The sequence below is a fragment of the Harpia harpyja genome, chromosome 20 (genome assembly GCF_026419915.1).
Source record: "Harpia harpyja isolate bHarHar1 chromosome 20, bHarHar1 primary haplotype, whole genome shotgun sequence".
In the NCBI taxonomy this organism is placed as follows: domain Eukaryota; kingdom Metazoa; phylum Chordata; class Aves; order Accipitriformes; family Accipitridae; genus Harpia; species Harpia harpyja.
In genome coordinates this window covers 11,609,545-11,627,938 of record NC_068959.1, presented here as the reverse complement: position 1 = coordinate 11,627,938, position 18,394 = coordinate 11,609,545, and the positions used below count along the sequence as shown (strand labels likewise).

The 18,394-nt window shown below is 44.5% G+C and overlaps 1 protein-coding gene across 1 annotated transcript; it reads right to left on the bottom strand.

Annotated features, from left to right (window-relative positions):
* Positions 1-2,128: 2,128 nt before the first annotated feature.
* On the bottom strand, positions 2,129-8,070 carry BOD1 (biorientation of chromosomes in cell division 1). Its single transcript, XM_052771999.1, has 4 exons — positions 7,805-8,070; positions 6,261-6,385; positions 4,221-4,421; positions 2,129-3,000 (listed from the first exon to the last, which is right to left on the bottom strand). Exons 1-3 carry the CDS (start codon positions 8,033-8,035, stop codon positions 4,223-4,225), a joined length of 555 nt encoding a protein of 184 aa, XP_052627959.1. The 5' UTR covers positions 8,036-8,070; the 3' UTR covers positions 2,129-3,000; positions 4,221-4,222.
* Positions 8,071-18,394: the final 10,324 nt, after the last annotated feature.

Sequence of the window (18,394 nt, the reverse complement as noted above, 5' to 3'; positions counted from 1 at the left end):
TGAGAGAGAAAATTCGAGGTACTAAATGACTGTCTGGGAAACAGGAACAGTCAACTTGAATGTGAGAGGGATTCTGAGATCAAAGAGAAGGCCCATTTGATCCACTGAGGCTCATCCTAATGTACAGCCCTGCCCCTTCAGCTCCACAAAGGCATCTAATTGCTTCTTGAATAACTCAAGTGTCTTAGACCTGTCTGCCTCACCAAACTCTTTGGACTGTATTTAACATATCCAACATAGTGATGTAAACTGACTAATATGCTAACTTTAATCCAACATCCTACTACACAAGAGAACAATTTCACTTCTACAGTTGGTACAAACTTGTTCTTTTGTTCTGGTGTAGAGATTTCTATAATATCACTGAGTTAAGGCTGGAAACCTGTTTCTATCAGTTGCCAGGGACAAATGTATATAATCAAAGGGCACTACCTACCATTCACCATGATAAGGACTTGGTGGTTTTTCTCACTGTACCATTAGATCTAAGGTATGCTTCCAAAGCTTGTTACTTCCAAGGCTCTGATCCAAAGCAAGGACTTCAGAGGCCAAACGTTAAAGACTCTGTTCCCCAATGTGGATTGGCTGTGTAATCTCATTAGGTGCCTCAGTTCTGATCTGAAAGTTCCTGCAGTCATTGCGGTCATGCACTGTGCATAGGCTGAAACCAACTAAAGCCATAGCCCTACACATGCACAGCAGTAGCACAGCATTAGTGTTCAGAGTTTAATACAGTACCACATTCAATGAGAGAACAATGGAAAAAAACCTTTTAAAACTGTGGTGGCTGAACCTATTCTCCTTCACTCATCTGTTAAAGCACTTGTCAGAGGTAGGAAACACAGGTTCAGATTCCCTCTTCGCTGCAATATATCCAGCTCTACTTACTGCTTTTTAAAACTGAACTGGTGTCCCTGCTCCCTAACTACTACTACTGTAATCCAGAATTTGTCTAAGCACAGTTAAAATCCTTTTCACTTTCTCTTCCTAGACTCTTAAACCCCCCCCCCCATAAATGGCTCAGTTTCAGAAAAGTGGTTGAGACACCCTACTGGGAGGTAAAAGATCTTTTCCTGCCAAGAGCTGCCCTTAAGGCTCCAAGGGAAAACACCTACTACTGATTTAGAGAGCAGCCTTTAACCACCAAATCAACATGCAGGAGAGAGCCCTTTCCTCACATACCCCTTGTCCTGTTTTATAGCAGGAACACAGACTATGTAACAGTGAGAGTCAAGCCACACAACCAGATTATCCCAAAATACAGATTTTTCAAACCATGTCAGGAAGGTTGCAGCCAATATAGCTATCACTAAAAAGTACAGGCATTTAAGTTCCCATTCTGAGAGGAACACTCTTAAATGGGATAAAAATATTGATGGAAGAATCATGTATCAGCAGGACTATATAGCACTGTGCAGAGTGCAAACTTACTGCAGTGAAGTTCATAGAGCTCTCTTGTAAAGGGTTTAAAGTGCCAGATGTTCTGTCATCTCCATTTCTGCATATAACTGTGTTGAGAGGAAGTACTATGCAAAATAAGTTAGCTACAAGATTAAACCACAGCATCAATCTTCCCTACAAATTACCCAGCTTGAAAAGGGAGCGAAGTATAGCTGGGATTGCATCTGTTCACATACAAGGTCTACGGGTAAGGCTGTAGCTGAGGTATGTAGCCCATAAATAGCAAGGATTCAAACGTTGTTATTCAGTGACATAGGCAGTTATTAGCTTCTTAAAAGACTGCTCTCTGAAAGGGAAAAAAAAATTTGAATAGCTCCAGCCTACTGCCAAAAGTGCATTGTTTTCACAAGGCTGAACATGCCTTCACCATCACTAGCACCAGACTGAACTTACTCAGGATTTATAGCTCATAAATGATGTGACGTAAAGTCAGTTCAGTTCTTTGATACTTTGGATTTTTTGAGAGACCGTATATGGAGAGGAATACTAATATCAGTCTTATTTCATGATAACTTCTACTAACAACCCCATGTTGTCAGACCTGGATTCATCTATGAACTGTGTAAGGTCACACTTCCATTACGGTTCCAGCAATCAGGAGTCGTGGATTTCTTTAAAGTGGTTTTTCCTTAAGAAAAAAAATTCTGAAAAAGCTAGGAGTCAGAGATGCTTTTTGATGTCTTTTATTGTAAAAGGTATGGACATTTGCTGGCAGAATACTTGATCACATTCTCTACTTGACTGTCATCCAGAGGACACTGCATGCATTCAAGCTGAAAGCATAGGACAGTTTCCACTAGGCACCTGAGAAATTTCACAGGAAAGAAGTCTTTCAAGTTGAAAGAGACAAGTTTCAAACTGATCACCTACTCTGGTGCCCTTTGCTTCCCAGAGTTACCTGGGAAATAAGAATTAAATCAGCTATAGTCATAGCCAACTGTAAACATTTTCCTGCGATGCAACAGAAATTATCTAGATAATTGATCCTGAAGTGTTCTTTCCAGTTTTAAACAGGAAATGTCTTTCCTAAATCAGGCAGTGCAATGAGTTACACCTGACTTGGCACCTACTACTCAATGCTGTGTTATGCAGCAGAGATGTATGATGCTTCTTCTCATCTGGCTTATATCAAAGAAAATCTGACAGCTCTTGGTCTCCCAGCTACTACCCCACCCCCCAAAACATCTTTCTTCCCAGTCCCAAGCCTAGTATCATCTCAAACCACTTCCCTACTCTCTCCAGACAAGCCAACTCCCTTTTTCTTCCCAAACCCTTGCCTGAAGGCATGACTAACAAGTATACATGCTGCTCTCTGTATTGCAGTTAATAGCAAAAATATCTTCATACTTTGGCTGTCCCTCCACATGCAGAACTCCAGGTGCATCTGAACTTCACTGATTTCAATGCCTTCCCACAGGTCTGATAAAGGTTAATCATCTTTGGCAGACAGCAATCCTGCACCAAATGGAACAAGTAATCCACTGCCAATCTAACAGGACACGTACTTTGCAACTGCAGCTGCTTAGTGTCAGGAACTCACTGCAAGAAAAAAGAGAATTTAGAGGATGGCACCTTCACAAGGAAATGCATTTGAATAGAGAATAGATTAGAATATATTAATAGCTGCACTTAACTGCAGGTTATAATGGACTTTAAACTACTTGAACCAGACAAATGCAAAGATATATCAAGGCATTAAGGCTGCAAGTCACAGATAACTAAATAACTCAGGATGATACTACAGGCACTTTAACTTCTACTATTAAGTTGAAAATGCTAGTTGCTCTAATCATTCCAAGCATAAGAACAGCTATTGCAAGTTACTTATTCCTTCTTAATAAATCAGCTGCAGATTATAAGGAAAATTTTTGCTTTCAGAAAGCCCTAGCAGATAGAACAATTCACAATTAACTTCCTTTCATGCAGTATGGTTTTAAGTTCCCCAGCAAAGCTGCAGATTGAAATTTTCCATCAAGATAGTGGTTCCTCAGTAATGTGCACACAGGCCTCAATATTCAAATCAACGTTAAGATACAGGGCCTTAGCAGAGATGGGTGCATAGTCATTTGTGTTAAGACAGAGTAGCAATTATAGCCCCCTGAGGCCTCTTGAGTTATTTTGATCACAAAAGCCAGAATGAACATGTTTGCAACAAAGACACCCTCAGTCCTTTCAGCTGGAAAGATATAGGTTGCTCTATTTAAACCAGTCAATTTGGAATGAACAGTTATTCACTCTCAGAGACGTTACCCTTACTCCAGCAGTGAATATTTCAGTCACTAACAATTCAACACCCCAGTGTATGTTCTAAAGAAGAGCTATCTAAAACTTTCAATGCTAAAGCACAATAACTTGTCACCACTCTACTTTCAGCTGTATTTCAGTAAAGGATATATATTTTTAATCCATTTGATATTGTTCTGAAAGCTATCCAGCCAATTCCATGTCAATCACTGCTGGATATGCTTTACTGGAATAAAAGGCCTTTTGGCCTGATCCAAAACCAGCACTGGCAGAGTCCACAGTGTTCCTTGATAGCTGTTTTACATCATACCTATGTCTTCGGTCCTAATATATTTTTAGCAGACACTTAAGTGGAAGCGGCTCAGATGACTGTCTGACTTTGACAACACGCCGATGATCAAAGTGTCCTCCCTGTCAAGCCAGGAAGAATACAATGCCTTCTCTATCTTGCATTATACAAACTACAGAGATGAGGTACATGAAAAACGTAAGTAGTAAGTGCAGAGACACAAGACCTTTAGGAGGCATCCTGAGATGGAGCAGGAGGATCCTTATTCTCAGGCTCTGGAGGAGGAGCTGGCACACTTTCCTCTTTCTTTTGTGCAGCCAAAAATTCATGAATCGCCCTCTCTATCTGGGGCCTGAAGATGTGGTTTAGTTTTGGATCCACCACCTGAGAAATAATTCTGTCCACTCCAGCTTCCAGCATTCCTGACCTTGAACAAAGACAAAGGAGTCATTCAGCTCCTCTGAAAAACTTCTCCCCAATCTCCTCCAGTAATTCTCCAGAGCCCTCCTGTCAACTGCAATTAGCATTAACATGGTGAGAACTGCAGCCCACTCAGTAGATCCTTAACAGGGAGCTGTTTCAATCACCTAATTCCCCCAACCCCCTCTCACTTCTCCCTACAGAATTAACAACTGACATCTGGTCTCCCAGGTACTTAAATGACATGTTGGACAAGAGCCACTTTAATAGGGCTCATGTGGAAATGAGGTCAACATGAAAGCAAACAAACACATTTTGGCACAAACAAGGGAAACAAGCTATTCTGAGGTGGAGGGCAGGTGAGAGCACAGTCTTTTTTTTGGCTGACTGGAGGGAGAAGAGGCCTGCCCCCTAATAACATTACTGTCACTCACTCCTTGTAACTGTTAGTCTAGACAGATGGGTATTAATTATAAAAACAAGCACACATAGCACACAGCAAAGTTGCTGGAACTGAACACTAGTAATTGAAGCGACTTATTACTTCAGGGGCTGTGTCAGACTCTTGGATTGTGGGGCACAGGCTGTCTAGAAGGCTTAAGTCATGTCTGCAAGGGAGCGGGGGACAGGAAATGGAGACATTGCCTGGCACTCAGAAAAGGAGCCACAAGACTAATAAGGCCGTGAATGCTGGTGAGCGAGTCGGTGCAGGGTCATGGCACATCATGTCACCTCCAGGTAACAGCACACGTATATGTGCATGCAACAAAGGGCATACACATCTTGACACCCTCAGCACTCAGTCTTGCAACCACAGGAGTGACAGGGACTCTTCAAACTCCCTAATACTGTGTGTCTATTCTTTATACTAATGGCCTACTTAAAGGGAGCACTTTACATTCTTCTCATTACAGGCTCTCTGATACAATTTTCAATTGTCCGCTTCATTCTAGTGGTAGAGTAACGTGAAATAAGAAGAAGCATTAAGTGACAAACATGTCTCAAGGATTCCAAGACAGGAAATTCTGTACTTCCAGTGGACACCCCCTTCTCTAATTACAGATTAAACAAACTAATGTTACATGCTAATGATTTACAAGTTCTATCAAGTGCTCTGAAATACAGTTTCTTCTGTGTGCGAGATGTTCTAACAGCTTTCCTTGTAAGCATAAATGCCATTATCAAGTTCCCTACTGCCCCTCTCCACAACTTTTAGTATGAAGTTTTTATCCATGACTTTTAGTCAAACAAGCTAAGGCTCATACTTCAGACTGAAATGAGTTAGCAGCAAGAGATACTAAACCAAAACCTCTAAGCAGCATAGTTTAAGCCGGCTTTCCTGCCTTGCTGAAAATGTAATATCTTAAATAGTTGTACAAAAGCTACCCTCTGCTGCATGAAATCAGGCTAGCCCAGTTTGATTACTGCCTGCTAGTGGTCGGAGTCTACTTAAGCTTTGGCATCTTCAGGATTTTTTTCTTTAAGTGATGTAGGCTCTTCTCTTTTCTAAAAATAGAGATCAAGGTCATTCAGCTCAGCACATCAGGCACAGTTTTGGTAGCAGGCACAGTTTTGGTTATTTGCAGCAATAACTTTGCTAGGTAGCAAATATGAGTACTTCACCATGCTGCTCAACTCATGAAAATACAAATTTCAGGTAAAGCAGAAAGCATTTTAATCAGAGTTAAGACTGCATCCACTATTACAATGAAACTCAGGAAAGCACAACAGAAAGTGTTGTGAAAAACTTAACTCTACAAATTCTTATTTGACTTGGGTGATAAGGTAGTTATATATTACTTATCAAATAGCATTACCACTATTTTATAGAATGTTGCTTACTTACTGAATCACACTCTGCCTCAGCCCATTTCGTAACTGGTTTTTGTTCATTGTTGGATTCCACTCCTGTTTGTCCAGATGGGTCGATACAAAGTTGTCTACTTTCTGCCTCAAATTTTGATACGCTGGCTAAAAAAAAAAAAAAAAAAAAATCCAGCTAAACAGCTAAAAGATCTCAAAACAATCCCCTACCAGGGTTCTTCATAGTACATCTTTTGTCATGTACACTACTGTTCTGTTGTCTGTATTCTCCATCCTTTCACTGTGTGGACAAAGGTAAGCTTGTTTTACCTGAGAACGCAACAGGTAATTGCAAAGAACAGTTGGTCAGAGTGCTATTACAATAATTTAAATAGCTGGATAGATTGGTTTTAAAATCGTTGTCTGCTCGTAATATTACTTAGTGAAATGCAAACTGCTGGTGCAGACAGGAGTTGTTTAAGCAGAGTTCTTGTTGTCTGGAAACCCTCTATCACAGAATTCCTAGGAAACTGGCTGAGTAATATTGTCACTAACAAAGAACTTAATTATTTGCTTTTGTGACACTAACACAGAAGATAAGAATTATGTGGGTTTTATCAGTGGAAGCTTAATTCCAGTGAACAGGAATTGAACTAACAAACCCATATAAATACATAGGACCGTCCAGATCCTGGTACCGTGCAAGGAAAGGACAAGAGGGTGGCAACATTTAAATTTCAGAATTTGATATGCAGATGGGATGATGAATGAAAGGGTTGGTAACAGACATGCAGTGTCTGCCCTGGGCAGCGTGTATCTACCCTGACAAAGCTACTCTGGCCTATGGCTGCTCTGTGCAGATGACCTGACAGTTTCAGAAATGGTTTTGTGACAGCTGCTGGGGTGGCCCAGAATGACAATTGCAGGTCCCAGAACAGGACTCTTGATGAAGGCGTAAAAGTTTGTGAAAACAAACCACGGGTGTTTAATTTTGACAGGGCAATTGCGAACAACCCAACTTCAATATTGCCAACAAATGCTCAGGAGCTCATGTTGTGACTGAGGAAGAAATCAGTTTCAAACAACAGTCTGAGAACACCTACTCGAGAAAGAAAGGTTAAATGTTTGTTTTGGAAACGTGGGGATTATACTCGAGAGCAGCAATGTCCTTATGGGAGACTGTTTTCCTAATAATGCCTGGGCTAGAAAATGGAAGACTGAGCCTATTCTCTGGCCTGTTTCTCCTCCGGAGCGCTGCTAGCGCTTCAAGCCAGGACCACCTCCAGGGCAGCCTGTCCGACAGATGCCGGTCGCAGCGGGGGCATGAAACCCCACCGACCGAGAGAGCGGCACTGCAGCTGCCGCACGCCATCCCAGCCGGCCTCCCCCAGCCCCGAGGGCGGGACACCGAGGGGAGAGAAGGGAGGGGATGCGGGTGTCCCTTCGGCCAACGGTGGCCGGGTTCCAGGGACGGTGACCGCGGCTCCGGCCTGGGGAAGAGACACCGGCCGCGCCGCCCCGCCTCGTCCCGCCGGCGAGCCCCGGGGGCTGCCCGGCAGCCGCGCCCGCCCGGTTCGGCGGCACTACCTTGGTGTCCACGTCGGCCAGGCAGTCCCGGCGGAAGCCGTCGAACAGGCCGCGGCTCTTGAGCTGCTCCACGATGATGGCGATAAGCTGCGCGTCGCCGGGCGGCAGCGAGGCCGGGTCGGTGGCGCCGGGCCCCGAGCCGGAGGCCGCGCCGCCCGCGCCCCCTCCGCCGCCCGCTCCGCCGCCTCCCCCGCCCGGGGCGGCCCCGCCGGCGCCGCCGCTCTCGGACATGGCCCACGGCCTGCGCCCGGGGCCCGCCAGCGGCTGCGCCCCGCTCGCCCGCGGCCCCCGGCACCGCGACCGTCGCCGGCGGCGCGCCGCGTTCTGCGTAACCGTGGCGCGCTGCATCACGGGGAGGGGAGTCCTCCACAGGATAGCCGGTTATAGGCCGCGGGCCGCCGAGCGGCACGGAAGAACTACAAGTCCCAGGGTGCGCCGCGACGGCGTCCCCACAAGGCAGCGAAGGGCGGGCGCCTTGCTCTTGCGATGCATCTTGGGAACTGTAGTTCGCCTGGGGGGCGGTGCCGGCCTCGCCCCACCACCTGCACCAGCGGCCTGTGTGGGGAGGGGGCTGCCCCGGCGGGCAGGTTGGTGGTGGTGCCGCTATAAGCCCGCCAGGTCGGTCACGGGACGCTGCGCATGCAGAGCTCTGCTCCCTGAGTCCACCCGGAGTGGAGTCAGGCCTCCGCTCCGCGGGTGCTGTGTTTGGGGCAGAGGGCCCCGGGTTTACCTCAGCATCACGCAGGCCCCTCTGGATGTGCGGCTCGACGGTCTGCGATCCCCATCCCAGGGAGGCTCTCGGGCTCCCCAAAGGATTTCTGCCCAGTTCCGACTTCGGTGCGTTTTTCAGTGGTGTAGTGAGGACAGCACTCGTGTGAATTCAGAAAAAAAATCAATTTGCATGGGATCATCCTGGATTTCCACCGGGACCTGAGTGTCATTCGTTACACCACTAGCAAAGGAAGGGCAACGCCAAAGGCCTACCCCAATACCGGTCCCTGCAGAGTGGATGAGCAAGGGGGCCTCTGTTAAAGGTGTTTTCTCGGTTGTGCATGCTTAGACTGTCAGTGTCGTTTATTGTTCATTGTTCTGATTACATCTGCCAGCTACAGGGTATAAATTCTATGCATTAGTTTTATTTCTGCCCTAGTCACGTTGTAAAGAGGAATGGATCTCATTAGGACATTCCCATCCTAATGCAGGAGGACAAGCCGTGGGTGAATGTAATACTCCAATCCTCCACAAAGATGCACTGTACAGGTGCATCCTCACCTTTCTTTTTGTATACTACTTGAATGAGCAAAAAGATAGCAATGTTTTGTGTGCAACGCATGGTCCTCCTCTACCTGATTAAAATTCAGCAGCTCTGAGAAGCAGCGTAAGCTGTCCCTTTCCATCTGGCAGCTTTGAGGAGAGAAGAGGGGAAAATGGTAGTGTGTACAGAGCCTGAGCTTTACGCTGACAAAAGCATCCTGTGCAACTGTCGTGTTCTGCAGAGACATGCGAGGGCTCTCCTGCTGGAGCAGAAAAGCTGTCCCTCCGGCTGGACGCCTTGTCACTGTCACTAGTCCATGTTGGTTATCTCGAAGTCTGGTATAAACCCCTGCCACGACTCATCCAGGCACTCAGAAGTATCTGTGGAATCCCATTCCTGCCTGACAGCTGCCAGTGGCCCTTTCTCCCCACCACTTGTGACCAGCTCACACCAGCATGGAGTTTGCTGGCATCGTGCTGGTGCAGGCGCTGTCCTTTCACGTGAAGGTAACCCCGGGTAGGAATGCATGAATCTAACTGCCCTAACGCCCTGCCCCAGTGAGGTCCACGGGGATGTGTTACTTACTGTTCATTCAAGCCCTGTGCTGATGCGGTACCTACAGCAGCATCGACAGGACTCGCCAGGGACTTCTCCAACCAGCACGCAAACATTGTTTTATGGGACAAAAGTCTGGCATGAGCCTGCACCTCCTCGTTCTGTATTTTTTAGGGGACACGGCCCTGACTCCTCCCGCGGGCAGGGGACCCCGGGGGGATTCAAGAAGGTGGCTGCGGGCAGGGGCCGGGCCCGGCAGCCCGGGCCCGGTTTCCCCGGTGGGAAAGGAACGGAATGGAAAGGAAAGGGAAAGGAAGGGAAGGGAATCGGAGCGGCAGCCCCAGCAGAGGGCAGCCAGCGGCCTGCGGCAGCCGCTCCGGCACAGCCTGGCCTCTCCTCCGCCGTCACCCCGCCAGGCAGGGACGTAATTCATCGTCATTAGGGAACGAGCAGCAGAAGCCAGAGGGACGGTCTCTCCCTGCCCGTGTAAATCGCAGCCGATTAGGCAGCAGCATAAAGAGCTAAGGGAAAGGTGGTTATTTTTTTTTGTACGAGCTTCCCCGAGAAGGGCTTCTTCCACCTGCAGGGCTGAAGGGCTGGGAGCGAGCAACCTCAAAGGCAAAACCAGCCTCTCAACAGTGAGTTGCATTCAGGAGAATCCAGCCCAGGATTTACTGGGGACTGCCACAAGTGAGAATTCCTCCCAATTAACAAATTACTCAGAGACTTCGAGCATCCATGATGCAGGAGAGGTAAAGCCTTAGTGCAAGCCTCTTGTACCCAGGATGCCTCCCAGCTGCAGCAGTCAGAGCAGCTTCTTGCTTCAGGTAAATGCTGTCACCATCCCCAGCCATGGCAGCTTGTCTGGAACTGCCTTGGTGGTTCTGAGATGGGAGAGCAGTGCTGATGCTGCCATTACTAGTGAAGCACTGCCCCAGTCCCTATGTTAGGCCTCTTCCTTTATCTATAGGTGGGTGCAGTGCTCTGTTTCTCAGCATGGCACAAAGGGGCATGCAATTGGTCTTTTAGGGCATGGGGGAAGGGGTAAACCTGGTATTCACGAGGATTCATAGGATCCGCTTACAAGTTGGCTGGCTGTGTGACCTAGGTCAAGCAGTGTTTCATAGTTTTGAGATCTGTAGCTGGGCCACGAGAAGAACATAGTATTTAATTTAATCTCTCCGGGTATTTTTGCCCAACATCATAGCACACAGGCAAGTATATTAAATTGTGGTGTGTTAGATAAAGAAGCCTGTCCCCCAGGGAGGAGATCTGTGGACCTCTCCTTGCATCAGATCTCTAGTACAAAACTTATGAGATCTGTGAACTCTCCTTATATCCATGCCCTCAAGGAAAGCTTTAGGCAGTTCACACAGTTCAGGTCAGTAGGAGACTCAGGAAGGGAGAAATCTTACCTGTTTGCTGCTGCTTTTGAAGGTGCAGTTATCATGATGGGATAAACGCTTAGGCTGTGGGGGAAGCAAACTTGTGAACCTTAGGGAGGAAGTTTATTTCAGGAGAAATAAATAGAAAAAAAATGACTTAGAAAGTTATTTGGATCAAAATGACAATCCAAGCAATGATTTTTAGTCTTACTTTCCTATGTTACAATTCCCTTGAAACCCATTCCTTTGGTTGACAAGGGAGATGGGGATACTTAATCATAATTTCAGTTTGTAAAGGACCATCCTTCCAGAGTCACACTTTCTATCACAGATGGTCAGAGCCAGAGCTCAGTCCTTTTTTTGTCCATGTTTGTCACCACTGCCTTTCAGGTTTCCTCCTTTCTTAGCCCCCATTCTCCACTCCCCCTCCTGTCGCCACTATCACAAGAGCTGTAAACCAGCACCTCTTTCCATGGAAATTCTGATATCACAGGGAAAAAGTTACCCTCTGCTACAGCTGCCTACAAAGAGTTCATGGACATTGCAATTGGCTGAAAAAAACAAGTTGTTCCATAAAAGTGGTGTGAATGAAGTCTGGTTTCGTGGCTGCTCGAGTCCTTTCTGCTCCTTAAAGCTACCACTAAAACCTGCACCATTGTGCAGTTCCTGTATGATCCTTCCGTCTTGCAAGGGATGGTGTAGCTGGCAGTCTGGTGCTTGCTGTGCAGAATACATAGCAGTGGAGTCCTGCCTGCATTTTCCTCAGCGATGACACTCATTTGGGTCCCTGTCCACCCAGCTTCTGATTTTCATTAAGTCTGTAGAAATGCAATTACCATTGAGGGGTGTATCCTGTATTCTGTGTTATCACTCTGTGGAGATGTGAGTTTGTTCCCTTCCTCGGCAGTGGAGACCAGCTTTCTACCTTTGTTCATGCTTTTGCCTGATACCTGGCCTGGTATAATCTGCCCATCTCCAGTGCTCACGAACAGGTCAGCTGCTAGAAATGCAGAAAAAGCCAGAGTATATTGTAAACCCTGTTTCATAGAGCATTGTTGGCTTTTGCATGTTTGACAGAATTTCTGCCTTAGACAATGTGTGTAGCTTTTCTCTACAGAACAATTTGAGAGACTAGCCCCTGATTGTGAGGATTTGGGGTGGGGGCAATCACTGTGGCTGGGAAGAGAGGAAGGTTCATTTTCCTCTCTCAAGGTTTTCCAGCTCCTGTATCGTTGTTAAAAGACACAGACTGTAAGGAGGAGACATAGTTGGCAGTTTTCTCTTCCTTGTCCTGACAACCTCTGGCCACAAAATTAGAAGCCAGTTACTGAGTCTAGTTTCTAACAGCTTTGCCCTTGCCAATGATTAGACGGAGAAACCTGGAATAGGTGACTGTGGCCAGGCACTGTGTGTGCTGAAACGCAGAGGGAATTACCATGGGGACAGTTGCAGAGGCGGAGGGTGAACCTACATATTCATGCACTCCCGCTGCCTCTCACACACGCACGTGCACACACATTCAGATTGCTAGCAATGAAACGATTGAACTCTGGCCATTTTAACTGAAAAATTGTAGTGTTCTAGCAACAGTGCTAGGCCACAGAGCATTGAACAGGGACTATGATTTTGCAATGCCTGTGTGTTTTGGGTTTGGGAATAGGGTAAGGAGCTTGATGTGTTTGGGAAAAAACTGCAATAGTAAATTACAAGCTGTATCAGTAATTTGGGAGTGGTGTCTGGGAGCAGAGGCTGCCTGGGATGGTTCTGAAATTGCAGATAATGCTCTCAGCATAACAGCTCATATGTCCATCTAAAGACAATGAATGGAGACTTGAACTCTTGGTGCTCCAAGATGTCCCTCATTACTAGTTCTGCAGAGCTTGGTGCTGGGAAGGATTTGGGGCAGAGAAAGAGAGGCAAATGTCCTCTTCTGAAATGAGGAATCAGGGTAGTGTGAAAGAAAGTCCAGGTTAACCCCAAGAGAAGATTAGACAAAGCTCAGTAGGTATGCAGGCATTCCCTTCTCTGAATGGAATTTCCCCTCTGTAAATCCAACCTATTTATAAATAAAAAAGGCTAGAATGAATTTTAAAGATTGCTCTTCTAATATTCATGTAGGAGAATCCCCCTAGGAATCTTGCCATGCTATCAAAAAATAAAGGGAAACCATTTCAGGGCCTTACTGGATTTGCGCTTTGGATTTTGTTACCCAGCCTAGCACGCTCAAAATGGGCATCTGACAGATGTGTATTTTTTGGCAGGGAAAGTAACATCACTGCTAGGTTTCTTCACCAACTCCTTCTATTTCCTCTGTAGGAAAGGCTTTCTGGGATGGAAATGGGGTTACAGGAGGCGGAGAAGACTGCAAATGGGGCACACTTCTGCTCCAGCAATTCTGTGTCCCTGTAAAATGCTTCTGAAGCTAGAGTTGATATCAAGGCAGCCGTAGCTTGTGCAATGCGAAAAACAGCTGCTCCTGGGTAGGAGCTGTAGAAGCTGCCTCCCTTTCTCCCTGCGCTGGGACCTCCAGCAGTACAGACCCAAATCTGGTTTGCTGTTATTAGCAGGTGAGCTTTTTCCCTGGTGCGTTTGCAACCTAGATATTGCCCTGATACGTCTGTGCATGAGAACTATAATGTGTAATTTAGTACGAACTGACTATAAACCAAGGTGAATCCGTCAGCAGTGTCAATGAGGCTAAATTTGCTCTTCTCTGTTAGGAGCATACAAGCAATGCCTGTTGGATTTGGGCCAAGTTTGCCTACTTTTTGTAGGGTTGTATCATTTTGCAGAAGCTCAGATTCTGTTCCTTTCACATGGTATGATGGAGTTGTGTCCAGGAATATAGCCCTAGTCCTCTGCACTGTGGTGGTAACTAGAGAGCAGTGAAGAAATCTCTGAAGTAGAGAAAATGCGTGTGAGGGCTTGGTCCATTTGGTGTTACCAGTTCCAAGCTTGCTGTTTAATCTTTGCATCAAACTTTGAACTAGTTAATGCAGTATTCGCCGTGTGTTTGGATGGATCGGGGTCAGCACTGCGGTGAGCTTTCTTTGGCAGCCAGAGGAAGCGCCAGAGTTTTTAGATCCCGTAGATTTACAGAACGAACAGCTTGGCTAACACAGGTGGCAAATTATTGAAAGACTTGAGAAGTCGGAGGAATGTTCCCCAGCCCATAATTCTCTCCTGAAGAATGTGTACCATGCACCCAGCCTGCCAACCTTTCAGAGGATCCAGAGCCCTGGAAGAAAATGTGTATTCCCTGCATGTTTGCCATTTGTGCTGGGCAACATATTATCCATGGAACATATGCTGTATATATGACACTTTCTGAATCAGCCTCAACTCAGACTAAGGCCCCAACCCTGCAAATGTGCTAGTGGTAACTATTCCAGTACAATAGATTTACTCTTGAGCTTCAGTTTTTATGCATTGCTTGCAAGACTGGGCCCTCTAGGATTATAAATATTGTTGGCACAAAACACTATATTGCAATTTATGTATTGGCTTATTTTCTATGTAAATATATATATATGCGTGTGAGCATCCGTATGCATAATATAACTTCAGAAGTATCAGAGTGTTATAACAGCAGGTATATAGAGACTTAGGTAGACAGAATTTGTGTACAACATGCCCATCTCCAGAATGGTGTTTTATTCTATATCTTTTTGGTGGTTTCTGTCTTGTAACTGAAACAACTTGCAACTCAAAGTACTGTATCTTTAATTACCTAAGGAAAATATATTTGTAAAGCAGAGCTGCTGCAGAACGTTTCAGGAGATGCATGCTGTGTCCTCAAACAGAATTGTCAGTTGTTCATTCTTATATCATTGTTTCCATTATTATGAAAGACTAAAAGCATGTGGGAAAAATAATATAAATATTATTGCCATATATGCAGAAGGGGGTAATTTTCCATACTAGATCATCAAATGAAACCTTGTAGTGTATCTGTGTAATATAAAACGTTGGAATAATAGTCTTTCATTTGAGGTTTTCACATGTTTTATAAATGTTTATAAAAAAATGCCAATTAAGCTGATGAATTCAGTAACTGCCCCACTATGCAGGGAGATACAGGCTTTTTGGTGGTAAAATGAATTGCTCGTGATTGCTCTGGAACGTAGTGTTAGACATGGGAACAAAAACAAAAAACCTAGGCTATCTGTGTAAACTGCTGGACAAAATCACGTTTATCAAAGTGCAGTATTTACCTTTCTTGCCTAAGCCTGAGAAGTATCTCACTTTCCATACCGCAGATTTTACTATTGAGGGCAGTACTGCTATAAAAAACACTATGAGGAGTGATGTGTGTGGTATAAAGTGCTGCTTATTTCTGATCTTTCCATTTTAGTATCTGTGTCAGGATAACATACTGGATAGTCAGTGGTCCCTTGCTTGTTTCTACTGCATCGTCTTTCCAGAATTTCTTCTCTGGAATTCTCTATAGTTTTGAACTTGAACAAGGTTTGACCCTTTTCTTCTCCTTGCCCTATCCTACCTCAAACTGGGCAATGAAGCCCTGTATTTAGAGTTTCTGAGCAGGAGGAAAGCATGACACACTGTAAGCATTTAGGGACCTAATGCTGCCTGACAGCTGATTGGAAATACACTGGTGTCAGAAAGGAAACCAGCTGTTCACTTACCTTCTGGAGAGAGGCAAGGACTAGACTCTGTCATATCCAGGAGTAGAGGAGCAATTACCTTGACATTAGAGGATGAAAAGATGAAAAAAAAGTAGGCTGAAAATTAAGTTCTTTTGCCCCTCTGTTTCATGCATCCATCAGCAGTATATCTGGGCATCATGGATCTAATTTAAAAGTGTAATTTCTATCCCAGAAGTTCATATTCACTGTACTTCCTGCTTTCAAGTTCAAGGGGGAGCAAACATGGAGTAGAGGCTATTTCTGCCTCTGTATGCTGGTTCTGGAGCTCTGCTTTAGCCTGTCTTTTTGTGGATATGTGCATATGTATATCTATGCATAGCCTCATAACACATTTTATGCTCCACATAAGTTACTTGTCCTTTATTTACAGCTTGCAGTTTTCTTCCCTTCTCTAAGGACCTGCAGCTCTTGACCTTTTAGCCTAGTAAATTATTTACACATGAAACAGTGAATCAAAACGATGGGGCTCAGGAAGATGCTGCTTATTCTCAAGGAACAAAACCACATTTCTTCATGAAATCTCCTTCCTGAGGCTTTCATTTTAGGCTTGTGTGTCCTGTCCTCCTCATCCCTTCCCATTATGAGAAGGAGAGGCACTCCTTTTTCACACGGCTGTTCCATTTGCAAAGGGAAATGTTTTTCTGCCTCTAACTTTAAAATATCCCCTTGATATTTTGGGGATGGGGTGAGAGGACATTAGTTTGATATCTTTCTGGAACCGGAAAACAATGAAAGGATGCAAAGAAAAGGTGTGTGTAACAGCCCAAGTTGCTACAGAAATCCCAAACTGAGGGAGATACCAACAGAGTTAGAAATGCTTAAAGCTCTAAACTAAAAACCGTCTGTGCTGCAGAGCTTCTGGCTGCCCAAACCCTCATTCTTTGTATGAAAAACTCCACCTGACATGAAGGCTGGTTGGCTGTGATGCCCTGAACATTGTGTCTGGAGAGCATGTCCATGACACACTCGGTTGTGCGCTGATCTGGGATTTGAGAGGCCATCCATACTGCATTTACTCATTGTGGAGCCTAAGGGAACTCGCAGAGGAGACTTTCCAACGTGTTTGCTTTTTAGGCACATCAGTGTCTGGCTGCCCAGGTGACATGCTTTGGGGTTAGTTTTAAAATTGTCCAAAGCCCCCTGATGCATCTTAAGTCTCTAACTTGCAGTAACTTCCCAATTTTAAAGTCTGAAATAAAAATGCTTCTTACTGGATATTAAAAAAAAAAAAGTTATTTCACATCAAGGCCTTCTAGAAAAGGTTATTTTTAATACACTGTAAAGTACACATAACACTGCTTCTCGGTAAAGCTCTTGCAGATTCTTTGATGAAAGGCGCTATTGTAAATGAGACAATTGTGCACATGGGGTGATGGGGGAATTTTTTTTTCCTAGAGCTATATTAATCAAATTGAGAAAATGGTGTTATAGTTCTTGTAGCAAATACCTCGTTGATACTCACACAGTTTTATCTGCAGCACAGAGAAAACATACACAGAGAAATGTGAACCCAACAAACAAAGTGACTTGAAAACAGAAAGTTATTTAAATACTATGATTTCTTACAACAGAATTTTGTGCATTGAAGGAATGTAGCAAAAATAAACAAGACGACAACATTTGGAAAGCAACGATTTGTTTTGGAATTATCTCTATCAGCTTTTTGGTTTTTTTAAACAGTGTTTCCCTTCACATTAAAAGGTTGGAACATACCAAGCACCTCCTTTTCTGAAACTGCCCTAGTTCTGAGTCAAAAAAGGAGAAGAAAGCATTCTGACATTATAAAACTGAGCATTTTCTCAGATTAAAGTGGTTTATTTTCTCAAGAGCATAAGGAATCCTATAATTCATGCATATTTAATGAGGAAAGTGGCCAGTTTGTGGATATTTCATGAGAAATGAAATTTCTACATCATTAAATGGCCAGAGAATAAATTAAAAAGGAACATGTATAATTTTTATGAGAGCTTTTAAATTTGTTTGTTGTAGTTTTAGAAACTATAATGTGATGTGATAGTCCTGCTATTGCTACCACTCATGGAAAGGTGAGTTACACCTGTCGTGTAGTGACATACAGGCCCCCAAATGTTGTATCGGGGGAAAGAAGGACTTGTGTAAAGGTTTTTTTCACAGCATGGCTTGGAAAGGAATATCAGGTTGGTAATTGTCTCCTACAAATTTTACATTTTAAAAAAAAAAAGCTGGGCTTGATCATGAAATCCTTGGAGTGAAAAATATCTTATTTCTTCCTCCCTATATATGACTGCATAAAATTGCCTTCTTCTGAGCTTTGTGCAGTGCTCAGCGCTCATCATCTGACTAATGCAAAGTAGCCAAACACACTGCAGCTGGTATTTGAGATCCTTTTATCCATCTTTCTTCATACACACACACACAGAGACAAAAGTTAGTTTCCTTTAGGCAATCCAGAGCCCTGGGAGAGTGGCAATTTCTTTGATTGCTTATTGTAGCTGTAGCACTGGAGATAAAAGTTTAATGCATTCTTATTGTCTCAGTGCTTTTAAGTATTCAGCTGCACTGAGCAATGCATCTTCATCCATGTAACCAACTGAATGTAGTGGTTTAAGATTAACAGATACAATGTCAGCGCTGTTACCTTTTTTTGTTGGTGCTCAAGAAATCATTTGCATTTGAGGTGAGCATAGCTGTAATAGTCTCTGGCAGATGGGGAACGTACAGCTCAGGTACAAGACAATGCAAAGAACCC